Source organism: Vipera berus (genome assembly GCF_964194415.1).
Source record: "Vipera berus genome assembly, contig: HAP1_SCAFFOLD_119, whole genome shotgun sequence".
NCBI lineage: Eukaryota > Metazoa > Chordata > Lepidosauria > Squamata > Viperidae > Vipera > Vipera berus.
The window spans coordinates 40,825-67,791 of NW_027673591.1; the positions used below are offsets into that span (position 1 = coordinate 40,825).

The window sequence follows — 26,967 nt, forward strand, 5'->3', positions numbered from 1 at the left end:
GGGCGGGATATAAATGGAATTAAAATAAAAAAAATAAAAATAAATAGAAGGTGGATTGTTTTTGCTTCAGGTCTGCGCAGCGCCTCCGCCTCCAGCCAAGCCAGCCTCGCTCAGGCTCGGGCTGAGAAAGGGGAGGCGAGGGGGGAAAGGGGGGCTTGGAGGCCGTATCTCTTTAAACGGGAGCGCGCAGGGAAGGGAGCCCAGCCGGCGGAGAGCTGGACGGAGGAGTGTTCAGGATGGAGCCGTCCCAGCCTCTGCGGCGGCGGCTGCCGGCCTCTCTAAGGCTCCAGGTCGTCGTCGTCCTCCTCCTGGTGCTGATGCTGCTGCCCGAAGGCTGCTGGGGCAAGTACGTGAAAGGCAATCTTAGCACCAAGGAGGTGAGTCCGCAGCTTTGGGGGCGGGGGCGGGGTGGGGGGCAAAAGAGGGCAGGGGAGGGGGGCAGAACCGATCCGAGGTGCCCCGTCCTCGCCTGGGCCTGCCAGGCTGAGCCCCCGGCTTCTCCTGCTGCCACCCCAGCCTTTGCATCTTTTGCGGTTGGTCCTCCTGGCTGTGCAGGGGCAGGGTCTGTGTGTGTGTGTGTGTGTGTGTGTGTGTGTGTGATGTGTGGGCTCCCCGCCCCCCACCCTGGAGGATCCCTTCCCCCTTCTCCAGCAGCTCTCCCTCCCCACCTCCCCCTTTCCTAAGAGGCGGCCTCTGGGATCCTTCCTTGGACCAGCCCGGAAAGATCACACAGGCTCTTGTTTAGTTGGTCCTTCCCTCCCTTGTCATCTCTCTATCCGTTCCCCCCCTCCCACACACACACACACACACACATTGGTTTTCCGTCCGCTACTCTTTTCTGAGTATTCTGGAGGATGAGAGGAGGAGGGTTAGACGGGACAAAAGATTCAGGACCGGTTCCTCCCCATCTTAGTTAGGTGTGGGGAAAATGGTGCCTAATAATTCTCAATTCCAAACCGCAGGTGTTTTGGCAGGCGGTCTCTGAAAGAAGTCTAGACTTGCTTTTGGGGTGTGCCTGACACCGGCTCTTCTAGGCTTGTAAGCAATTTTTGCCATTAATCAGGTACAATGGGAAGCTGTCCTGTGCTGGACAAGATGCTATAAAGGATGAAGGATATGTTGCATGCAGACAGGGTGTGTATGTGTATATGTATATGTATATGTATATGTATATGTATATGTATATGTATATGTATATGTATATGTATATGTATATGTATATGTATACTGTATGTACTGTGTGTGTTTATATTGATTATATATACTGTGTATGTATATATAATGTGATACACACACACACAGACACGTGTGTATCTGTGTGTGTGTGTGTGTGTGTGTGCGTGTGCATATATTACACTCTCTGTTTTCTCCTGAATAAATTCATTTGGCATAAGTGTCTGCCATGCTGCTATTGTTGGTGCAAAAGAATGAGGATGCAAACAACTTTTTTTAGAGCAAGATGCCCCCGCTTCTAAACAGGAAAACCGCCGGAGTGATGGGATACTTTAAGGACAAGTTGATCATTAGGGAAGCTGACTTCACAAAGCAGACTTCACTTCATTAAACGTACCGAACGCTAATCCCAAATTGGCAGCAGGAGCGTGCACTTCCATACATCCAGACAAGAGGAGGGCGGGCAACGAAAAGCCAGAGCAGCCTGCAGCAGTAATATATAGTTGGGTCCTTGGTGCTCTCTGAGCTTGGTTGTTTTTTTTTTTTGCAGATGTTTCATTACCCAACTAGGTAACATCGTAAGTGCTAGAAGGGAGTGGGGTTTGCTCTCATTTTATAGAGTATACTTTTAATGTACTAATGATTTGCCCTGTCAATGTTGATGGAAGTGATCTCTGTGGTTCTTTGATTGGGTTGTTGTTTATTGTTAGCTTGTTTGCCTGAATTGGTGGTTCCTTGATTGAGGTATTGTTTCTTGATTGTTGGTCAAATATTAATTAATTAACCAGTGGAACAGCCTGCCTCCAGAAGCTGTGAATGCTCCAACATTGGAAGTTTTTAAGAAGAGACTGGACAGCCATTTGTTTGAAATGGTATAGGGTTTCCTGCCTGAGCAGGGGTTGGACTAGATTATTATTATTATTATTATTATTATTATTATTATTATTATTATTATTATTATTATTATTATTATTATTATTATTATTATTATTATTATTATTATTATTATTATTATTATTATTATTTAGATTTATATACCGCCCTTTCCTGAAGGACTCAGGGCGGTTTACAGGATATTTAAAAGAAAATCAATACAAAAGTTAAAAACAAATTAAAAAAGATTAAATTAAACCCTGAGAAAAATAAAACCCAGCTAAAATTAAAAATTAAAAAATTCTCAGCCTGGGCCAGAGAGCTCAAAGAGCCAAGTCTTCAGGTCCCGGCGGAATGAACGGAGGTCGGGGGCAGTCCTAAGCTCCGCGGGCAGCTGGTTCCAAAGGGCAGGCGCGCCCACTGAGAAGGCCCTACCCCTGGGTGTTACCCGCCGGCAATCTTTAACCGGCAGCACCCTGAGAAGACCCTCCCTGTGGGAGCGCACTGGACGAAGGGAGCTTGATGCTGGCAGCAGGTGTTCCCTCAAATAACCCGGACCCTCGCCATTTAGGGCGATGACCTCCAAGGTTGCTTCCAACATTATTATTATTATTATTATTATTATTATTATTATTATTATTATTATTATTATTGTTGTTGTTGTTGTTGTTGTTATTTATCTCACATGGGTGTTGATTGCTAGCAAGGTGATGTCTTTTTGTTTCCTTTTTGGCTTTTGTCTCTTTTGAAAGGTGTATAGTTGTTCATCTCTATGTAATATATAGATAAACAGAATTTCATCCCTCCCCCCATTTCTATTTCATATCAGTTAAGACTTGATATGAAGTATGGAGCCTGTTCATCCATCAGGACAGAGCTGCAACCGTTTGAAGAGTTGCTACGCTCAAACTTTGCACCAGTTTTCCCCCATGTAACACCTTCCAGGACTGTAACCTTTAGTCAGCATGACCCCCAGCTTTGCCAGTGAGAAATTATATGGAAGTTTCAGTCCCTCTGATTTGGTGGCTGTCATGGAGAAATATACTTGGCACCACATAGGTAGATAGCAGTATTTAAATTGTCTTGCCATATAGGGTTGTTGTTGTTTTTTTCCTTTTCCTTAAAATTAGAAGCTGTCTAATCATTGCCGTTTTTCCAACTGGCAAATTTTATTAAAAAAGACAATGAAGTGGATCTTGTATACCAAAGCTAATTCTTTATTCTATCTTTCAATTACTCAGAGACTCTATTAATATGTCTTTGATATATTATAGAGGTGTTATTAAGTAGAGTTGGCGGTTTATTTATAAGAGACCTTAAAGGTCTGCTCGGGAAGGAAACTCTATACCATTCCAGACAAATGGTTGTCCAATTTCTTCTTAAAAAACCTCCATTGTTGGAGCACCATGACTTCTGGAGGCAAGCCGTTCCACTGATTAATTGTTCTCACTGTCAGGAAATTCCTCCTTAGTTCTAGGTTGCTTCTCTCCTTCCTTAGTTTCCATCCATTGCTTCTTATCCTGCCTTCAGGCACTTTGGAGAATAGCTTGACTCCCTCTTCTTAGGGGCAACCCCTGAGATATTGGAACTCTGCTATCAAGTCACCACTAGTCCTTCTTTTCATTAAACTAGAGGTACCCAAGTCCAGCAACCATTCTTTGTATGTTTTAGCCTCCAATCCCCCGATCATCTTTGTTGCTCTTCTCTGCACTCTTTCTAGAGTCTCAACCTTTTTTTTACAGCACGGAGACCAAAACTGGATGCAACATTCCCCAATGTGGCCTTACCAAGGCATTACAGCGCGGTATATGTGTTAATAAATTCTGATTTATAATAGGCTTCTGGACTATGCAGGTAACTTGTCTCAGAGGACTGGCATCTATTGATCTATGTTTTGAGAGGGTTGACAGACGAACAGGACCTTGTAGAGAAGCCACGACTTCAAAAGGCAACATGTAAAAACACTTCAACACGTGCACGTGGGCATATTATAATCAATACTTTGGGGAGTTCAACTCAAAGGGCTGTCTGGAAGACTGTGGCATCTGAGTCACTTCATTCTGTTCTACATCACAGTAATGATAAAAAGGGCTGAAGGAAGAGCCTCTACCTCAGGCTACAGCAGAGATTCATGCAATAGGAAGTGTTGCAAAAACAAAATGCAGGAATTGGGTACGTCTAGTAAAAAGAAGAGAGGGACGCGGTGGCTCAGTGGGTTAAGACGCTGAGCTGGTCGATCAGAAGGTCGGCAGTTTGGCGGATCGAATCCCGAGTGCTGTGTAACAGAGTGAGCGCCTGTCACTCGTTCCAGCTTCTGCCAGCCTAGCAGTTTGAAAGCACATAAAATGCAAGTAGAAAAATAGGGACCACTACAGTGGGAAGGTAACAGCGTTCTATGTGCCTTTGGCGTCTAGTCATGCCAGCCACATGACCACGGAGACGTCCTCGGACAAGCGCTGGCTCTTCGGCTTTGAAACGGAGATGAGCAACACCCCCTAGAGTCGGAAACAACTAGCACACGTGTGCAGGGGAACCTTTACATTTACCTTTAGTAAAAAGAAGGATGAGGGGTGACATGATTAAGCAGTTTTCCAATATCTAAGGGGCTGCCTATTCTCCAAAGCACCAGAAGGCAAGTCAAGAAAAAATGGATGGAAACTAATCAAGGAGAGAAGCAGCCTGGAGCTCAGGAGAAGTTTCCTGATGGTGAAACGATTAACCAGTGGAACGACTTGCCTCCAAGTCGTTGGGTGCTCCAACACTGGAAGTTTTTAAGGAGGGATTGGACAACTATTTGAAATGGTATAGGGTCTCTTGATTGAGTAGAGGGTTGGACTAGAAGACCTCCAATGTCCCTTCCAGCTCTATTCTGAATTGACTGGGTTGGGTATGTCTAGTTTAATGAAAAGACGGACTAGGGGTGACGTGATAGCAGCCTTCCAGTATCTCAGGGGCTGCCCCAAAGAAGAGGGAGTCAAGCTACTCTCCAAAGCACCTGAAAGCAGGATGGAAACTAATGCAGGAGAGAAGCAACCTAGAACTAAGGAGAAATTTCCTGGCAATTAGAACAATTAATCAATGGAGCAACTTGGCTTTGGAAGCTCCAGCACTAGAGACTTTGAAGAAGAGATTAGACAACCATTTCTCTGAAATGGCATAGGGTCTCTTACTTGAGCAGGAGGTTGGTCCAAAAGACCTCCAAGGCCCAACTCTGATGTTCTATGTTCTACGTCCCACCCTCCCTTTAATTGACCGATAGGGTAATGGCAACCCGTAAAACAGCTATTAATAGGTCAGGAAAAACACACAACTGCCAACCTCTTTGCAAGTTTGGAACTGGAATCAGAGAAAGAGCAAACCTATTATTGCTCTCCTAGGAGTCCGGCTGCAGATCCTTTGCAATCCAGCAGGCCTCACTAATATCTTTTTGAAGGCAGTTCCGGCGGCTTTTAATTTTGGGGTTTTAGGGAGAGAAAAAATAGAATCTGGGTGGATCGCTTAGCATTCTGCCTGATCTCCAGGTAGAAAGCATGAGCTGGTACCCCCACGCCCCCCCCAAATTCTTCCCTACGCATTTGCCCCAGATTTTTCTTTTTTCCTCTGCCTACTTCAGCCTGTGGTACGGTTTCCGTGGAAACCTTGAGCATGGGTTGTTGCCATGGGAACAAGTGGGGATTTTTTTTCCCCAGAGCAAGAAGATGGGGTTGAGAGTTGGACGGAAGAGAAACAATGAGGTGAAAAGGAGCCAGCTTCTTCAAAAACCCATTTCCTCCTCTCTGATAAATATGTAAATACATATATGTGGTTAGGCAAGTAATTGCAGAGACCTAGCCATCAATGTTGACAGTCTTTTCTTCCTCGGCTTGATCGGCCCAAAATATTACTGACCCAGATCCCAGCAGTGAATAATTCCCAGGCCTTTTGCAAGCTCAAAATGGTCTCACAGCGTAGGCCCTTTCTGACTGTTGAATTGACCAATCTTGGGACTTAACAGAACAACAAAATAGCACAGTCGGAAGGGACCTTGGAGATCTTCTAGTCCAACCCCCTGCTCATGCAGGAGACCCTGCAACATTTCAGACAAATGATTGTCTAATCTCTTCTTAAAAACTTCCAGTGGTGGAGCACCCACAACTTCTGGAGGCAAGTCATTCCACGGATTAATTGTTCTCACTGTTAGGAAGTTTCTCCTTAGTTCCAGGTTGCTTCTCTCCTTGATTAGTTTCCATCCGTTGCTTCTTGTCCTGCCTTCAGGTGCTTTGGAGAATATGTTGACCCCTTCTTTTTTGTGACAGTCCCTCAAATATTGGAAGACTCTTATCGTGTTGCCCCTTATCATGTTGTCTCTGTTAGACCAGACCTACCCAGATCCTGCATCTGTTTTATCCTCCAGTCCCTTGATCATCTTTGTTGCTCTTCTCTGCACTCTTTTCAGAGTCTCAACATCTGTTTTTACATTGTGACGACCAAAACTGGATGCAGCATTTCAAGTGTGGCCTTACCAAGGCGTTATAGAGTGGTATTAACACTTCTCGTGATCTCGATCCTATCCCTGTTATTGTAGCCTAGAACTGTGTTGGCTTTTTTGGCACATGGCTGGCTCATATTTAAGTAATTCTCGGAGATCCTTCTCACAGTTACTGCTGTGGAGCCAGATACCACCTATCCTGCATCTGTGCTTTTGGTTTTCATTGTCTAAATGTAGGACCTTACTACATGTCTCGCTATTGACTACCGCATGTTCTTGAATAGGGTTATCCAATGCGTATTGTCCGAATGTGCACAATTTAAAAATTCTGCATGCCAAATAGCTAGAATGTGGGTGATCCTTTCCAGTCAGCATGAATGAATCTAGAATTAAATGCTTGGCTTGTCATGGAGTTAATTGGCTCAGCACTGAAAAAAAAAAGGAACAGCAGCTGAAGGATGGATTTGAGTTTATTTACTATTGTTTCCTTCTCTTTCTGCTGATGAATGAGAGTACAGAGTAAATTGCAGAAAAGGGTGGAGAAGTTGCATTGCATTGGACAGGAATATTCCGCCCAAAATTTGGCTGGAGACTGCTGTAAAGTGGAGTCGCCAGATCTGTAGAATTAGGATGTGCTGTAGGCTTCCTCATTAGGTAGTTAGGACCGCAGTGAGATAGCAACTTTCAGGCTTCTGGAAAATGGATGCACATTTTTACAAAGGGGTTTTTGTGTTTGATTGAACTACGTTATAATTGGCTTTATGCTACTTAAGAAAAGTGGACATTCATGGGAATATATTGGTGATTCTCTATTGGCATGCATGGCTAGTTCCATCTTTTCAGACACTTACAACTAAATCTCTGCAACTTAAGAGCTGGCTTTGAAACACCCCAGAAGGCCTTGCTCCTAAACCAAGTTGTGCCTGGCTACAGACCTTTTACTACCTCTAATGATTCACCTTCAAAGATGCAGGAGGTTGGACTAGCACAGAGCCCCCCAACTTTAGGGGCACCAGGGACCAGTTCTGTGGAGAATGGTTTTTCTGTGGACCAGAGCGGACGTGGTTTTCCCTTGTCTGAAGATGCTTCCTGAGTAGGTCTTCCCCTTTGTTGTTGTTGTTGTTAGTTGCGAAGTGTCCGACCCATTGCGACCCCATGGACAACCTTCTTCCAGGCCTTCCTGTCCTCTACCATCTTCTGGAGTCCCTTTAAGCTCACGCCTCCTGCTTCAGTGACTCCATCCAGCCACCTCATTCTCTGTCGTCCCCTTCTTCTCTTGCCCTCAATCTTTCCCAGCATTCGGCTCTTCTCCAGTGAATCCTTCCTTCTCATTAGGTGGCCAAAGGATTTGAGTTTCAACTCCAGGATCTGGCCTTCTCTCAGGATGACTTGTCTGTGGTCACCATGACATCAAGATGAAATGGGTGTCAGGATGCCCTCGCCGAAACTATGCAAAGCCCGCCTGCGTCATTTGACATTGTGCGAAATGAGACAAATGACTAATTTTTATTATTTGTGGCCTGATGTCATGTTGCACAAGTTCTCTGTGTTGTTTGGGGGATGTCATGTAACTTGAATGCCCAGGATTGCCTATTCAACTAAAGAGTGGTTACCTTAAATAATTAATTAAATAAATGACATTACCATGCTTTGGAACTCACTACCGTAGGCTAAGACCAAACCAGCCAAACCAAATAATGCTTAAGTAAGTTGCGTGAACCCAGCAACTGATTCTAATTTTCTTGGGAGAGTTCACGGGGAAAGTTTGTTTTGATTTTTGATTTATTATTTTACTTTATTTTATTTATTTTTATTTTATTATTTTTTTATAAATAACTCAAGGTGGCAAAGATGCTTAATGCAGTACTCCTTCCTCCTATTTTCTTCACAACAACAACCCTGTGAGGTTGGGTTGAGATGACAGAGAGGGACTGGCCCAAGGTCACCCAGCTGTCATTCATGTCTAAGGTGGGATTAGAACTCTCCTTCTCCTAGTGCTTGGTCCAAAGTCACCCAGCCGGTTTTCATGTCCAAGGCGGGTCTAGAACTCACCGTCTCCAGGCTTCTAGCTTGGTGCCTTAACCAATCTTTCCAATGCTGGAATGGACTAGAAAGAGCCCTCTATATGTCACCCTTACACCTGGGGTTGTATGAATACAAAATGTTCTTACCTTGCTTTTTGGTTTTTCCTGTAGTATTCCTTATCATCTGTACATAGTCCAGGGGTAGGCAAGCTTGGCTCTTTTATGACTCGTGGACTTCAACTCCCAGAATTCCTGAGCCAGCATGGCTCAGCTTGGAAACCTCTCCCTTTTCCCTCAGCATGGCTGGCTCAGGAATTCTGGGAGTTGAAGTCCACGAGTCATAAAAGAGCCAAGGTTGCCTACCTCTGGATAGACCAGTGTTTCTCAATCTCAGCAATTTAAAGTTATGTGTACTTCCGGTCCCAGAATTCTGCTGGTTAGGGACTTCTGGGAGTTGAAGTCCAAGCATCTTAAAACTGCTGAGATTGAAAAACACTAACAAAAGCACTCAGCTACATCAATGCTGACATGTTGGGTGTTGTTGTTGTTGTTTTTTCTCTCTCTCTCTCTCTCTCCTTTTTTTCCAGGATTGGGTCTTTTTGACTAGATTCTGCTTCTTTTCCGACTATGGACGACTGGATTTCCAGTTTCGCTATCCAGAGGTACCATTCAACATTGCACCCCACATTTTAGAGGCACCTTTTACCGTTCCCAGCCTACCAATTTTTCCCCCCTTGCGCTTGGATAAGTTTGCAACCACGCCACTTTGCTGCCGTCAGCCTAACCCTCTCTTTTCTTCTTCTTCTTCCCTTTGAAGAGTAAATGTTGTGAGAACATCCTTCTTTATTTCGATGACCCTTCGCAGTGGCCGGCTGTTTACAAAAAGGGGAATAAGGTCAGTTTGTATTGGTCATCCCACAGCAAATGGATTCTGCGTTCCCTTTCCCTCCTTCCTCCTTTTCTGCTTGTCATTTCTTTGGGTCAATTAGTTCTGCCCTGCCAATTAATTTCTCACACCCATCTTCGATCAAACGGCTCCTTTGAAGGGAGTTACTCATTAACTGGAGCACAGCTCTTCTGAAAACCTTTGGTGTGATATACAGGTAGTCCTCGACAACAACAACGCAGCCCCAAATTTCTGTTGCTAACTGAGCCCTTTGTTTTGTCCCATTTTACAACTTTTTTTTTTGCCACGGACCTTAAGTGAATCTGCAGTTATTAAGTTAGCAAGAAGCTTGTTGTTAAGGGAATCCGGCTTCCCCACTGACTTTGCTTATGGGGCAGATGGCACGACTCCTGGGACACTGCACCCGTCGTATGTCTGAGTCAGTTGCCAAACGTCTGAATTTGGATCACCTGATCGGGGGGGGGACGCTGCAACGGTCGAAAGTGTGAAAAACGGTCATAAATCACTTTTTTTCCAGTGCTGTTGTAACTCTGGATGGGCACTAAATGAACAGTTGTAAGCCGAGGACTACTTGTAGTCATTGACTACCTGTATATTTTCCTTTCCGTTGAAGAGAAATGTCTAATACAGCGTTTCCCAACCTTAGGAACTTGAAGATGCGTGGACTTCAACTCCCAGAATTCCCCAGCCAGCTATGCTGGCTGGGGAATTCTGGGAGTTGAAGTCCACGCATCTTCAAGTTCCTAAGGTTGGGAAACGCTGGTCTAATACAGCTGTCAATAGGATCCTATTATTGCACTGAATTCTTTTTTTTGTCTTTTTCTCTTTTTTCCTTTTTTTTCCCTCTTTTCTCTTTTTCTTTTTGCTTACACATTACTTTTTGGGGCCAGTGCTCTGAATAGCTTCAAGTAGCTGAATCTCGTAATGGCCCTGACAGGATCCTATTCTAGGGCAGAAAAGAGGAACAGCCAGGCCTCAAAGGACATCCAGACTAGGAAACCAAAAGTTACGCAAGCTCATCCGACTTCTATTAAACGGATACAGCAACGGAATGTTGCAAGTCTGGATGTGCTTCCCCACTTTTTTTTTTAATCTTTCTGAGAACGAAAGATAAGTCTGTCTCAGGATACTGTTCTGGCCTGGATTCAAGTTACTGTTATCTAACCGTTGACGGCTGCTCTTGCAGTCTTGATCCCTTCCCATTCTGTTATTCTGTTCTGTTTTTTTTAAAAATCCCATTTATATCCCGCCCTTCTCCGAAGACTCAGGGCGGCTTACAATCTAAGAAGCACAAACCAATGTGCTTAGCAATAGCCTTCATTCTATGTATATGCCTGCTTATTATGGCTTTCGCCCCCCCCCCAAGCGGCATTATTACAAAGTCAGCTTAATTGCCCCCAACAATCTGGGTCCTCATTTTACCTACCTCGGAAGGATGGAAAGCTGAGTCAACCTTGAGCCTGGTGGGACTCGAACCTGCACTAATAGCAGGCAGCTGGTGTCACTTAAGGAGGCATTAGCCCACTGCGCCACCAAGGCTTCTGTTATTCTGTTATTCTTCCTATGTTCACATGTATGCATCCCATCAAGTATGAGAAAGTTCAGAATGGTGTAGGATCTCCTGCCATGGGCAGGGGGGGTGGACTAGAAGACCTCCAGGGTTCCTTCCAACCCTATTATCCTGTGTTCTTCCTCTTTTTCCTCAGGGTTATAGAGGAAAGAGGAAGAGGGCCCTAAGGTCTTCCAGATGTCCCTGAAATTCAATGTGTAGCACCCTTCCTCTTTGGCCTTATTGACTGGGTAGACACCTCAGGAACATCTGGAGAACTATTGGTCTCCTAGATCAGTTCTAGAGTACTTTGGGGGCCTAAAACGAATTAAAGTCTGATGCATGTTGCTCTGTAGCTCTGATGGCTCATAATACAGGACGACTGAGTAGAAAATTATGAGTTTCTGATATATGGTGCTACAGTAAGTAAGTAAATTCAGAAATGAAAGTCTCTTGTGAGACAACCACATGATTTGCTACACTAATGGAGCTCCAGCCAAATGAGAAATTATACCCAGCTTTGTTTTTTTCTGATTCCAAATTCATTAGAATGACTGGGCCTTAAGGGGAAAGTGCTTGTCATGTCTCTGCGTGACTCTCTGTTCTAGGATTCTCTTTTGTCTACTCTCCCTTCTCCTTAGGATTGTTTGATGAAAGAATCGGTCATCCGCCCAGAAAACAATCAGGTTATCAACCTTACAACCCAATATGCCTGGTCTGGGTGCAAGGTAAGAGATTTCAGTAACCGCAAAGGAACTTAAGTCCTCTAGATCAACGTTTCTTAGTTTTAGCAACTTTTAAGAGGTGTGGACTTCAACTCCCAGAATTCCCCAGCCCAACATATTTTTAAGATGAGTGGACCTCAACTCCCACATGTTTTAAAATAAGTGGAGTAGAAGTCCACCCATCTTAAATATGCTGGCTGGGGAATTCTGGGAATTGAAGTCCACCCATCTTAAACGTGCTGGCTGGGGAATTCTGGGAATTGAAGTCCACCCATCTTAAACATGCTGGCTGGGGAATTCTGGGAATTGAAGTCCACCCATCTTAAACATGCTGGCTGGGGAATTCTGGGAATTGAAGTCCACCCATCTTAAATGTGCTGGCTGGGGAATTCTGGAAATTGAAGTCCACCCATCTTAAACATGCTGGCTGGGGAATTCTGGGAGTTGAAGTCCACCCATCTTAAATATGCTGAGGCTGAGAAACCCACTGATCTAGATTTTGCAATTTATGAAATACTGTTCTGTAACTTTCTCCCTAACAGAAGAGGTGTCTTCTTTAAATTAATGTATTTTTCAAAGGGCGTTTTGCCAGGCTAAAAGTATCAGACAAACGTTTGTCATAGCCATCCAGACAGGCGCTCAGATTTAAGGATACGATGGGACAGGAAGTGTAAAAACTCCGTTCTTGTTTCTGCCACCTGTCTCTCCATGTGAGTCTGCTAAGGGATGGAAGTTTGTTTCTGGACAGGCCACATGCTGCATCTAAGCTAAGATAACCAGAGTTTATTTATAGTCTACACTTTTTTTAAAAAAAAGGATAAGTCACTTTTTCCAGTGCCATTGTGACTTCAAATGGTCATTAAACAAGTCAAGAATTACCTATACTTTCTAAGTAGAAGTTTCGGTCATGCTCATATTCCCCTGATCTGATCTGAAAGCCAGAGAACTTAATATTACAGTTGGTGGGTGGGAACCTCTGGATAATGATAATGCAAACAGAACAACCAGTTGTTGCTATATTTGGCTATGCTTTTTGCGTTTTCTCATCCAGCTGGTGACTGAAAATTCAGCCCGGTATCTGAGTTGCACAAGCGGTAGGAGTTTCCGTTCCGTCCGTGAGCGTTGGTGGTATGTGGTCCTCAGCAAGTGTGGGGTGAGTCTGTCTGAACCCCCTCAGCTCCTGCCTGGGTCCCTTCCCGTCAAGGCCTGTGCTGATGTTCAGCTTCCTCTCTCTGACAGGGTGATGGCTTGGAACTGGAATACGAGATGATTTTGACGAACGGCAAGTCGTTCTGGACACGTCACTTTTCTGCAGATGAATTTGGTAAGGTCCCCTGCGGGTCTTAGTCCTCCGCCAAGTTTGCGCACCTCTGACCTTCCAAGTTTGAAAATTTAGCAAGTGAGAAAGAGAGGATGGGCCCGCTAGACGCAGTTTCACTGTGACTTTTGAACCCAAAGAAGAGCTTGAAAAAAAACCAACTCCCTAATGGAAGATGCCCTTTTAGTGCAGACATGTCAAACACAAGGCCGGATCCGGCCCACGAAGTGGTTTCATGCGGCCCGCGAAGCCATCCTGGAAACAGGGAGGGAACGGCCCCCGCTGCCTTGGCCCTGGCCCAGAGACCCCCCCCCCATCTGCCAGAGACCCTCAGATCTGTCCCACTCCTGCCCAGGCCCCCATAGGCACCCTCGATGCGAATGATGTAGAGCTGGCCACGCCCACCCAGTAGGCCATACGCACTCTAGCCACGCCCACCCAATAGGCCATACACACTCTAGCCACGCCCACCCAGTAGGCCACGCCCCCCCTGGCCACACCCACCCAGCCCCCTGAGGGCAACCGCAATGCTGATGCGGCCCTCAATGAAATTGGGTTTGACACCCCTGTTTTAGTGTGTCCTTTTTTGCTTCTTCTTCCTGTTCCTTCTTCTAGGTATCCTGGAAACGGACATCACTTTCCTACTCATATTCATCCTGATCCTCATATTTTCTTGCTATTTTGGCTGTAAGTACTAAAGAATGTTTGCGCTCATGAAGTTGGTTCACGGCTTCCTGTTTCTGACTGAAGGTGACTCTTTGGATGACCATCCGATTTGAGCAAATACAGGTAGTCCTTGATTTACGACCACACAGATAGGACTGGGATTTTCATCCTAATCTGTTAACAATTGTTAAGTCAACTCACATCCAATTTTAAAACCAGGTGTTTTTTTTACAAGGGTTGCTAAGCGAATCTGTGGTCGTTAAGTAACTCGTTCTTCCAAATGGGCATTTCCAGCAAAAAAAAAAAGGCAAAAAAAAGAAGTAAAAATCACAAGCGTGTCCCTTCAGGACAGTGCAATTGTCGCAGCCAGTTGCCAAACACCCTGAATTGCAATTACGTGAACACAGGGGTGGTGTGATGGTCGTATGATTGTGGAATGTGTGGCAGAGAAAGACGCCTTGAATTGTAAATTAGGCTTTTCCCCCTTCCCCCCCCCAGATTTGTTGAAAGGTCGGCAACTTCTGCACACGACTTACAAGATGTTCATGACAGCTGTTGGAGTAGAAGGTAGGTTTGGGAAGAACTGGGGAGCCAGTTTGGTCTAGTAGTGATTAAGGCACCTGGCTAGAAAGCAAAAGAGTTCTAGTCCCGCCTTAGTGAGTTCTAGTCCCGCCTTAGTGAGTTCTAGTCCCGCCTTAGGCACGAAAGCTAGCTGGGTGACTTTGGGCCAATCACCGGGAGACAGTGAGTTCTAGTCCTGCCTTAGGCATGAAAGTCAGCTGGGTGACTTTGGGCCAATCACCAGGAGATGGTGAGTTCTAGTCCCGCCTTAGGCATGAAAATCAGCTGGGTGACTTTGGTCCAATCACCAGAAGACAGTGAGTTCTAGTCCCACCTTAGGCATGAAAAGCAGCTAGGTTACTTTGGGTCAATTGCCAAGAAATGGTGAGTTCTAGTCCCGCCTTACCCATGAAAGCCAACTGGATGACTTTGCTTATGAGAAAGGGAATTCCTGATAAAATGATTTCCACCTATAGTATAGGTTTGATTTAGAAGATCAAAGCATTTTCCTCTGAGCTGACCTGTATTCCTGTGATTTTGCGTCCACATCTTTTACTTTTTTTTTAAAAAAAGCTGCATTTTCTATAATAGATGGCAAAAAACAGATTGTACCTAAATATTCACATTGGTGGCTGTATAAATAATGACAGTGTTGTGATTCCCAGAATTGTTTGGGAAAGTGCAGGTGGGGACAGATGGCAATGGAAGAAATTAGAAAATATGAGGGGTGTCATTTAAGATCCAATAATAGAATGAAGAGAGGAACCAACACTAAGGAAAGTACAGTGATTAAAACCCGTCAGGTGCAAAGAATCAGGACCATTTGTCAAGATGCAGTTCAGAATTTTTATTGCTCAAGCCTATATACAAGAATCTAGTCAACTAAAGTTCAACACTAAATTGGCGCTAAATAAGGATGAGTGGAATTCAAGAGGGGTTTGATGTAGACTTTTGTGGGAATGTATTAATTCTCAGCTGATGACTTGTTTAACTCCACCACCCCCAGCTCGGCCTGCTCTTCTACAAATCCTTGTACATGCTTCTTACTTCTTTCCTTTTTCTTCTCCAGTGCTCAGCCTGATGTTCTTCTGCATATACTGGGGCCAGTATGCAAGTGATGGTATTGGAAACGATAGTCTTAAGATCTTGGGTAGGTTAACAGGGATGGGCCTTCCCATCTACCAGTTGGATTCCTAGTAAACCATGATTTATGGAACCACCGCATTAATTGGTTTCACACATGACATGAAACCATCAACTATGATTAACAAGCCATAATGGCTGAGTTGACATCTCATAGAGATGGGGCTTGGGGTCTTTGTTTTGGTTAAGTGACCTGTGTCAGGAATGTACAACAGCTATCAACCTGAAGACCCCAGAAGACTTTGCAGGCCCCACCTACGATTTCTGATCTCTTCGGTTGAAAAGATACAGTCTGAAATGCCAAAAGAACAGTGTCACTCAGCATAGATCCACTGCTTCCAGATAAATGGCCTTCAACTTTCAGAATTTTCAGCCGTAGACATTGTGGTTAGGAGATTCTGGGAACTGAAGTCGATACGTATGGAAGCTGCAAAACAATTACATTTTGCTTGTTCAGCTTTCAGCCTTCTTCAATCTCTAAAGCTTTGGGGCCTTTGGCTATATTAGGTGGAGGACGATGGACGTTGTCATCCACCCTATCTGGGGAGAAAGTTGGATAAGGTGATATCTACAATATTAAGTTTTATGGGGCAGCGTTGTGTCTCAACCCATCCCTATGGCCATGGGTTATACTCAGTGCTTTTTTTGTAAAAGAAAAAGGTGCCGGAACTCACACATGTCATACAACCCGCCTTGCCTACCCTACAAGGTTCCATCCGAAAAAGGTGCCGGAACTCCGTTCTGAGCGTTCTATGAGAGAAAAAAAGGCCTGGTTATTTTAAATCTCTTACTGGCTTAGATTCACCCACCTTTTCTCTTTCCTTAATTCCAGCCAAGCTCCTTTTTTCCGTCAGTTTCTTGATATTCCTCTTGATGCTGATCCTCCTCGGAAAAGGATTTACAGTTACGAGGTACCAGCTCAGCCCTTGTGGGTGTGGAATAACAGAGATAATGATAATGAGCCTTGGTGGAGCAGTGGGCAAATGCCTCCTTAAGTAACACCAGCTGCCTGCAATTAGTGCAGGTTCGCATCCCACCAGGCTCAAGGTTGACTCAGCCTTCCATCCTTCCGAGGTAGGTAAAATGAGGACCCAGATTGTTGGGGGCAATTAAGCTGACTTTGTAATAATGCCGCTTGGGGGGGGGAAAGCCCTAATAAGCAGGCATATACATAGAATGAAGGCTACTGCTAAGCTTGTAAGCCGCCCTGAGTCTCAAATTGCTAATAAAGAATTTTCGGGAGGCTATATATATATACCAGGGGTGTCCCATCCTGGCAACCTTAAGACCTGTGGACTTCCACTCCCAGAATTCCTAGTCAGCCTAACTGCCTGGGGAATTCTGGGAGTTGAAGTCCACAGGTCTTAAAGTTGCCAAGATTGGAGACCTTTGATATAAACAGAAGCCTTGGTGGAGCAGTGGGCTAATGCCTCCTTAAGTAACACCAGCTGCCTGCAATTAGTGCAGGTCTGAGTCCCACCAGGCTCAAGGTTGACTCAGCCTTCCATCCTTCCGAGGTAGGTAAAATGAGGACCCAGATTGTTGGGGGCAATTAAGCTGACTTTGTAAAAATGCCGCTTGGGGTGTGTGTGTGTGAAAGCCCTAATAAGCAGGCATAGACATAGAATGAAGGCTACTGCTAAGCTTGTAAGCCGCCCTGAGTCTTCGGAGAAGGGCGGGATATAAATGGAATTAAAATAAATAAATAAATAATTGTGGGATAAAAGAGCCTGAGGGACTTTGGAGAGGAATGGGCTTTTTCTCATGCAGATTATACAAAAGACTACGGGGAGGGGAGAGGCTAAAGGAATGTGATTTGGGGGGGTGGGGGGGGTGTCTAACCATTGTACTTGCAAATGCATGCAATAAAGGTAGTACTCAGTTTACGACTGTAATGGAGCCTGCCGGTTGTAAAACAGGTCACCCATGTGACTGAGCTAATTTTGTTAGCTTCTTTGTGTCAGCCATTAAGCAACCACTGCAGTCGTTAAACGAAGGCCGGTTCTGGCTGAAAACTGGAAGGAAATGTTGCTTTTCAGCCAAAACGTCATAAAATGCAGTCACATGACCGCAGGAGGGGAAGCGGGGGGGGGCAGCTGCCAGGACTTCGGAACTTGGTTATAAGTAACCACAGTCGCTAAGCAACCGTTCAGAATCAAAATCCATCAATCCGAATAGAGCTGGAAGGGACCTCGGAGGTCCTCTAGTCCAACCCCCCCCCCCGCTCAAGCAGGAGACCCTACCCTATTCCAGACAAGTGGCTGTCCAGTCTTTTCTTAAAAACCTCCAGTGGTGGAGGACCCACAACTTTATTTAAGTCAAAAACTTAACTTCATTGAAGTCAAAGAGAAACAGATGTCTTACCACCTTCTGTGCCCTTCCTTATTCACCGGTTGAGCTCCTGACCTTCGCTCTTTCCGCCGTGACCTGAAAACTTACCTATTTGAACAAGCCGGCCTGGTCTGATGGGTTTGGGGTATTTTAATTGTAATTTTAATTAACTTGTTTTGCAATTGGGCTATTCCATGTAATTCTCATTTTAATTTTTGCATATTGTATTTTTATTGCATTCTATTGCCCTGTACACCGCCCTGAGTCCTTCGGGAGAAGGGCGGTATAGAAATTAAATAAATTAAATAAATTATTCCAAGGAGGAGTCAAATGGGCAGAAGGAACATAGAGAAGGTTGCTGAGTTAGGAAGAAGAGCATATATATATATATATATATATATATGAAGAATATTCTGGTTGCGGAAAAGCAACAGAGATCGGGAAGCTGAGTGACGTACAAAGGGTCTTTCGGTTAAAGTTACGAAACTAAGAGTATTAAGGAGAATAGCTGGGAATTTGGGCTGCTGGGTCACTGGCAAGCTAGAAGGAGGAGAGGAGGAGGCTGTAGCGTGTGAGGCAGCCTTTTTTGTGATTTTGCTTTATGGCTCCTTGTATGACAGGGGTCGGATCAGCCACACGGGCTCCATCAAACTCTCGGTGTACATGACTCTCTACACCATCACCCATGTTGTGCTGTTTATTTACGAGGCTGAGGTGAGTTCCCTACTATACTTTGAGGGCCCCCAAAAATTCGGTTTGCATTTTCTGCGTTCTGGTTATTTCCTAGATCACACAGTCCTTCCTGTCGTGGTTCACAACTGCAAAAAGAGTTGGTTCTTTCCCCCCCCCCCGCCCCCACCATCCAGCAATGTGCTGGCACTCCTGACCACAAACAAGCTTGTGCAACTCTCAGCTAAATGAGTCACGAATTTGATTTAATGTAAATTTCCTGTCTAATTTGTCTTGCAAATCATCAATAACCGATTAGGGGGAATATTTATAGCTCAGGGTGAAAAATGAGAGATCCTTGGTGCTCTCTGAACTTGGTCCTTTCCTTGCAGGCGTTTCGTGACCCAACTAGGTAACGTCATCAGTGCTAGAAGGGAGTGGGGTTCATGAACACAGAACAGAACCCCACTCCCTTCTAGCACCGATGGTGTTACCTGAATGGGTCATGAAACGTCTGCAAGAAAACAACCAAGCTCAAATCTTCAATAAATTAGGGTAAGGCCTATCTTTGTTGCTCTTTGTTTGCTGCACACCTTTGTTGCACAAACTATATTTTGTTGGACAACTATGAGCCGATGAGTCTAGAAATCTCCATAACTGACTAGTGGGGAGAATTGTGGGGAAATTGTGTAGCTTTTTAAAAAAATCATGACTTCCCCCAGTTTTTTACCCACTTCCTTCCTTTTGGTGCTCAGTTCTTTGATCAGGCACAAGTACTGTACACCTATGAATCGCCAGCTGGATATGGCTTGATTGCCTTGCAATTTGTGGCTTACATCTGGTTCTGCTATGCCATCCTCATCACTCTCAAGCAGTTCCCGGAGAAACAACCATTCTACGTGCCATTCTTTGCTGCTTATACCCTCTGGTCAGTAAGTTTAGAAGATTAATAGGGCAGGGAAATTATTTGGGGGCGGGTCCTGTCAAAGAGTATTTATTTATTCATTAAGTTTATATGCTGCCTGTCTCATTGTCTCGAGTGACTCCAGACGGCTAACAATAATATAAAAGGCATTAAAAACATTAACAACAAGTAAATAAAAGGCTAAGTAACTGAGTATGAAGAGCCGGGGTGGCACAGTGGTTAGAATGCGGTATTGCAGGCTAATTCTGCCCATTGTCAGCAGTTCGATTCTGATCGACTCAAGGTTGACTCAGCCTTCCATCCTTCCGAGGTTGGCAAAAAGAGGACCCAGGTTGCTGAGGGCAATAGGCTGATTCTGTAAACCGCTTAGAGAGGGCTGTAAAGCACTGTGAAGTGGTATATAAGTCTAAAGGCTATTGCTATTGCTATGTCCCAGTTCCACCATTGTTATGTTGGCTGCTAGGGCTCCCGCCATGAAGGCTTAGTTATTAGTTTAAAGTAGTGTTTCTTAGCCTTGGCAACTTTTAAGATGAGTGGACTTCAGCTCCCAGAATTCCCCAGCCAGCATGGAAGTGTGAAAACTGGTCATCAGTCACTTTTTTCAGTGCTGTTGTAACTTTGAATGGCCACTAAAGGGACGGTTGTAAGTCGAAAACTATTTTAAATGAAATCAGGTCCTTTGAGCAGCTGGGTCTGTATTCCTAGAGCAGGGGTAGGCAACCTTGGCTCAGGAATTCTGGGAGTTGAAGGCATAGCTGGCTCAGGAATTCTGGGAGTTGAAGTCCACGAGTCGTAAAAGAGCCAAGGTTGCCTACCCCTGGCCTAGGCCTAGGCCACTCTATGACTCGTGGACTTCAACTCCCAGAATTCCTGAGCCAGCTATGCTGAGGGGAAAGGGAGAGGTTTCCAAGCTGAGCCAGGCTGGCTCAGGAATTCTGGGAGTTGAAGTCCACGAGTCATAAAAGAGCCAAGGTTGCCTACCCCTGGCCTAGAGTGTCTTGTTCTTTTATAGGTTCTTTGCTGTTCCAGTTACTGCACTTATCGCTAACTTTGGTATACCAAAGTGGGCCCGAGAGAAAATAGTCAACGGTATCCAACTGGGGATTCATCTCTACGCTCATGCAGTTTTCCTGGTAAGAATTTTCACATTCCCTACAATTTCTAATTCCTATTGCAGGCCTTAAATGCTCGGGTGCAATGGCTGAGATGATCAGTACATTGGACTAGAGTCACTAGAGTAGACTGAAATGGATTTGGATAGTTTATGGTTTAGAGCAGGGGTGTCAAACTGCCGGCCCGTGGGCCGGACACGTCACAATGAAACCACGCTCACCCCATTGCCGGCAGTGGGGAAAAAGTCACGATACATCACATGACTTGGCGAGTTTTACACCCCTGGTTTACAGTTGGGGAAACCTTGCTGTTGCCTTAGCATGCTGTTGAGGCAGGCCCCTGTGCTAAAGCCTAATTTATTTATGTTGTATCTTATGATTTATGATAAACGATTTATCACTTATTGCTTGTATGCACACTGAGAGCTTCTACACCGGAGACAAATTCCTTGTGTGTCCAGTCACACTTGGCCAACAAAAAATTCTATTCTATTCGTACATGCTATGTTTGTGCAATAGATAGCAATTGAGAAGACAAGTTTAGTGTCTATGGAGATTCTCCGTCATCCGGGTCACAGTTGTGCCAAATGTGCTTTTTCAAGAGGCAACTGGACTTTCTTTGTTTTTCCTTGAAGGCGTTTGATTCTCATCCAAGAAACTACTAGGATGAGAAGCGAAACGTCCTCAAGGAAAAACCAAGGAAGTCCAGTTGCCTCTTGAAGAAAGCACCTTTGGGACAGATCGTGCTTAGGTTGTGTGAATCTAATCAGTGCAGAATATCGGTGCCCCATCAAATCTGTGAATGCTCCAACACTGGAAGTTTTTAAGAAGAGACTGGACAGCCATTTGTCTGAAATGGTGTAGTAGGGTTTCCTGCCTGAGCAACTACTTCTTCTTCTTCTTCTTCTTCTTCTTCTTCTTCTTCTTCTTCTTCTTCTTCTTCTTCTTCTTCTTCTTCTTCTTCTTCTTCTTCTTCTTCTTCTTCTTCTTTCTTCTTCTTCTTCTTCTTCTTCTTCTTCTTCTTCTTCTTCTTCTCCTTCTCCTTCTCCTCCTCCTCCTCCTCCTCCTCCTCCTCCTCCTCCTCCTCCTTCTTCTTATTCTTATTCTTATTCTTATTCTTCTTCTTCTTATTATTATTATTATTATCATTATTATTATTATTATTATTATTATTATTATTATTATTATTATTAATCATCGCACAGTCAGCCATATGTTCAGACTGGATTTGGCATTTTTGTCTACCTATCGAGTTCTTACCAAGGACCTGGGATAGGCAGATATTGAACTTTGATGGTATTACAGATATCGTCGCAGGATGGAAGCAGTTCCTACTAAGGCCGCCTTTTGCAATTGACTTCAGTGGGTTAGGACGCTGAGCTTGTCGATCAGAAGGTCGGCAGTTTGGCGGGTCGAATCCCGAGTGCCGCGTAACAGAGTGAGCGCCTGTTACTTGTCCCAGCTTCTGCCAACCTAGCAGTTTGAAAGCATGTAAAAATGCAAGTAGAAAAATAGGGACCACTATGGTGGGAAGGTAACAGCGTTCCGTGCGCCTTTGGCGTCTAGTCATGCCGGCCACATGACCACGGAGACGTCCTCGGACAAACGCTGGCTCTTCGGCTATGAAACGGAGATGAGCACCGGCCCCTAGAGTCGGAAACGACTAGCACGCATGTGCGGGGGAACCTTTACCTTTACCTTAATGGCGAATTTGTCAATGCCAATGGTGTTCAAGTGGTGCTCCAGAATGTTTTGGGATTGCACCCAAGGCGCCTATTACTATTGGTACTGTCATTGCTTGCCTTTGCCACAGTCTTTCTATTTCTATTTGTAGGTCTTTGTATTTTGTTATCTTCTCCAGTTCTTTCTCCTCTATTCTGCTGTCTCCAGGCACTGCCATGTCCACTCTCCAGACATTACTACTACTACTACTATTAAATGCTGATGAAATAATAGCTTGCTGGAGAGGGAAGAAGAAAGAGGAAGGTGAATGCCTTTGCAGAGGAAGGACTTGCAAACTGAACTTGTGGCTTCATCCAGCTGCTCTCTCTCTCTTTCTCTCCCTTCTTTCTGCAGATTATGACCAGGCCCTCAGCGGCCAATAAGAACTTCCCATACCACGTGCGGACGTCACAGATCGGGATTGTCGAGGAGGCTGCAACAGGGGCCAAATTTCCGCACCATGTCTACGGCAACGTGACTTTCATCAGCGACTCAGTGCCAAACTTCACAGAGCTGTTTTCCATCCCTCAGAGTACGGGGAGCAACACCAGCAATGTGAGAATCAGAGAGGGTCTCCTCTGAGACCCATCCCTTCCTTAAATGGTTATGACGTTAGAGTCACCCCCCCAAAAAACCCCTCCCCCCAACCCCTCTATGGTATCACATGTGATGCCGTTAGGTGGCCTTTTTTGTAAGAAAGGTGTAAAGAATAAAAAAAAGATGACCTTGATGGAGATCTTTCTTGGTGGATCTCCATCAAAGTCATCTTCCTTGCTCTCTACAAACAGCCACTTGATTCTCAAAAGCAGGGATCCCCAAACTTGGCAACTTTTAAGACTCGTGGGCTTGAACTGGCTGGGGAATTCTGGGACTTGAAGTCCAGAAGTCTTCATGTTGCCAAGTTAGGAGACACCCCCCTGCTCAGAAGGGCTGCTGCTTATTCTGAATCTCTTCTTCTGTTAAGTCATGTCCAGTCCAGGTGCACCAAGCTCTGGGTTCCTATCTCTGAGCACGTAACTGATAATCAAAGGGTGACTTTGACCAGAAGTCAAAGCAAGCAGGCAGCTTTCTTCTGTTCTTCTTCCTTCCAATCAACGTCATCTCTATGGTTCTGCAATGTTTACCTTTCTTATCTGTGTCTTATCCTGCCACCTGCCTGCCTAGCTGAGATGCTAGCAATAGTAATAGCACTTAGACCTATATACCACTTCATAGTGCTTTACAGCACTCGCTGGGCAGTTTACAGCATCAACATATTTGCCCCCAGCAATCTGGGTCCTCATTTTACCGAACTCGGAAAGATGGAAAACCGAGTCAACCTTGAGCCGGTCAGGATCGAACTGCTGGCAGTGAGCAGAGTCAACCTGCAATGCTGCATTCTAACTGCTGCGCCACCACAGCTCTTGTAAAGGATTCTTGTTGCTGTAAAATCCAAAAACTGCACGTGGGATGGTCCCCTTCCCCCAAGGTTTACCCACAGTTATAATATTTAGATCTTCCATCCAGCTAGCTCCATAATCCAAAAGGCTATAGCTATCTATAGGGGAGGGGGAGGTGTGTGTGGAGGACCCTGCCTGCAACTTGCAAACTTATTTTAAAGGTGATAACACCAAGGATGCAATTGGCAACTTTTGTGGGATGATGATGTCCTAAGGCACTTGTCATTGTGATGTAATGGAGCAGTGGGCTAATGCCTCCTTAAGTAACACCAGCTGCCTGCAATTAGTGCAGGTTCGAGTCCCACCAGGCTCAAGGTTGACTCAGCCTTCCATCCTTCCGAGGTAGGTAAAATGAGGACCCAGACTGTTGGGGGCAATTAAGCTGACTTTGTAATAATGCCGCTTGGGGTGTGTGTGAAAGCCCTAATAGGCATATACATAGAATGAAGGCTACTGCTAAGCTTGTAAGCCGCCCTGAGTCTTCGAAGAAGGGCGGGATACAAATGGAATTAAAATAAAAAATAAAAATAAATAAAAACTACGCACAGTGCTGTACCTCCACTTAGCTTATGAGGTTTCGTGGCATATATGGCAGTACAGAACAGGTAGACTTGCACTAGAGTAGAATATAGTTTGGTACCTTCCACACTGAACACGGTGCCATAGCTTTGCATTGCTTTTTTCCACTCAGAATAACAGAGTTGGGCGGGACCTTGGAGGTCTTCTAGTCCAACCCTCTGCTCCAACAGGAGACCCTATCCCATTTCAGACAAACGGCTGTCCAATCTCTTCTTAAAAAACCTCCAGTGTTGGAGCGCCCACAACTTTTGAGAGGCAAGTCGTTTGGCTGATTAATTGTTCCACTGATTAATTGTTCTTAAAGAGTTCTTGTTCCCTCCGGTTTTGCCGTGCCACCACGCCAGACCAAAGCAAAGGCTTCCAGATCTCCTTGCAGACACGCCAACAGTGCTGTCGCTTGTGGTGGCAGGCAAAATTCATTAATTCGATTCTAATGAATTTTTAAACCTCCTGGCTGGATAAATGAGTCTTCCTTCCTAGTTTACGGTAATTAGCAAAACAACATGATAATAAGGTTGCACAAAGGCATCAGCTTAAATTATTATTATTATTGTTTTTAAAAAAGGCCATAATTCAGATCAAAGAAGTGAAAAATATCCACAACAAATAAAACATTAAATTAGGGCAGCCTGTTTTTTAAAAAAAAAATACAAAAAAACAACACAGATCAAAACCGCCTGGAATCCAAAGACAGCTCAAGGTGGCGGGTAGCGTTAAGTTGTTCAGCCTGCGTCCTTCCAAGTCTCTTGATCTTATTGCTTTAGATTGGGTGGAGGAAGGGAAAGGGTGACAAAGACCAGGCTTATTTCTTTCCTGCCAGTGTTTATTTGGACTTTCTACCTACCTTTTCCTCCTCCAGACCCGCAAACAAATGGAAGACACCTCTTCTGCTGATCGTAGCCTGACCTCCAACTGCGTGGTCACCACCTCTGAACTCAGCGGTGCCCCCGTGCTGTTGAAGCCATCTCTGGGCAGCGAGACCCAGCCTCCGCCCTACCAACTCCATGCGCCCCAACTACACCAACATAACGGCTACACCGAGTATTTTAGCATGCATACAACCGGCGCCCGGCCCGTGTAAAAGTCTCTTGACTCTCCTTCTGGCTAGGCTGATTCCTATCTCGACATTTTCTGGGGCTCGCTCTCTCAGACAATGGCTCCCCCAATCCTTGGTCTCTCTCCTGGGATCCCTTTTCATCTGTGGCTTCATTCCCTTTTGTCCAGTCATGTCTTCTTGGGATCCTGCAATGATATCGGGAAGCCAGGGAGACAAAATAGGGTGGGTGGGTTCAGCCCTGTTCTCACCACCACCTCCTGGCTCCTTCGCTATGACCCAATTAGTCTGTAGGTCATACCAGTCCAACCCCATGGGACAGTCTTAAGCTTTCCCACCCCTTCTGGGGCTGCTTCTGTGAGGGGAAGCCAAGCATTGAATGAACATGGGTGGAGATTCTCTTCCAATCCACTCAAAGCCGGGCTGGGCAACTGTGGCAACTTTACGATCTGTGGACTTCGACTCCCAGAATTCCTCAGCCAGCACAGCTGCCTCAGGAATTCTAGGCGTTGTGATCCACAGGGGGTAAACTTAGAGCGACAGGCCCATCTTCGGCTGATTTTTTCCCTGTAGTCCAGCGTTTCTCAACTTTGGCAATTTGAGGATGAGTGGACGTCCAACTCCCAGAATTCCCCAGTCAGCATGGCTGGATGGAGAGTTCTGGGAGTTGAAGTCCGTAAGTCTTTAAAGTTGCCAAGGTTGAGAAACATTGCTGTAGAGCAAGATCATTGTAGTTTTTCCCAGCCGCCATTGTGATTCAGTGGTTTTCCTGTCTGGATCCCACAACGAGGAACCAGAAAGCAAGCCAGGCCAGATTCACCTTGTAATTATATCTCCATGTTACATGACACCATATTAACATCATCTGGACCAATTTTTTTTCCTTTCTGCTACCTTGTGAAGATAGATTGAATCTTCTAGGTCCCTCTGCCCTGGTCCCCCAGGGTATTTATGTTGCCTTTGTTAGTTCCTAGGAACCAAGTTATGTTGTGGTAAGATGAACAGCCAATAAATTTGATAAATAAAAAAATAAAATGATGGTGCTGTGGGTTCTCCTCCCTGATCATGGTGACTTTCTGAAAATACATTTTTGCTTTTTTTCTTCTTTGTTTTGCCAAAATAAAGAATATTCTCATGTTTCTATTTCACTGAGAACACATGTGACTCTTTTAGGGAAACATCTGTTTATGAAAGGAGGAAGAGATACCCTGAACATGGAACATTTCATTCTCTTTTTATATTTTTGTAAAATAGCCTGTTAACCACCGACACTGGCAATGTAATACACCCTTTGTTTTCTTCCTCTGGATAATATACAAAACTAATGAAACGAAACCTATTTTTAGTGTGACACAGCACGCAAATAAGGATCTGTGAAAGGATGACATAGTTTCCTAGTGTATTAAAGTAGTTATTTTTTTTTAAAAAAAGATAGAACTTGGTTAACGGAGATGTACTTAGTTCAAAGCAAATCTGTGCTTTTACTCATTCATCATATTATTACCAACATTATTTGTTGGCTGATTTGAAGTGATTTAAGTCAACCTAACTTCAGAGCAGCATGCACTAGAAAGAATAAAAAAAATACCATAGTAAACAAAAGTATATGTCCTGGGACACAAATGCTTTTAATGCAATGCTTTCCAATCTTGGGAACTTGACGTGGACTTCAGTTCCCAGAATTATCTAGCCAGCCATGTTTGGCTAGGCCAGGGGTAGGCAACCTTGG

The 26,967-nt window shown here is 44.7% G+C and overlaps 1 protein-coding gene across 1 annotated transcript; it reads left to right on the forward strand.

Annotated features, from left to right (window-relative positions):
• Positions 1 to 236: 236 nt before the first annotated feature.
• TMEM145 (transmembrane protein 145) lies at positions 237 to 26,305 on the forward strand (the record flags this gene model as incomplete). The annotated part of the gene is made up of 15 exons (XM_081346885.1): positions 237 to 377; positions 9,126 to 9,200; positions 9,356 to 9,433; positions 11,636 to 11,722; positions 12,771 to 12,872; positions 12,959 to 13,043; positions 13,653 to 13,724; positions 14,202 to 14,270; positions 15,334 to 15,414; positions 16,240 to 16,318; positions 18,359 to 18,452; positions 19,163 to 19,335; positions 20,345 to 20,465; positions 22,521 to 22,721; positions 25,044 to 26,305. The coding sequence occupies 15 exons, from the start codon at positions 237 to 239 to the stop codon at positions 25,263 to 25,265; spliced, it is 1,680 nt and encodes a 559-aa protein (XP_081203011.1). The 3' UTR covers positions 25,266 to 26,305.
• Positions 26,306 to 26,967: the final 662 nt, after the last annotated feature.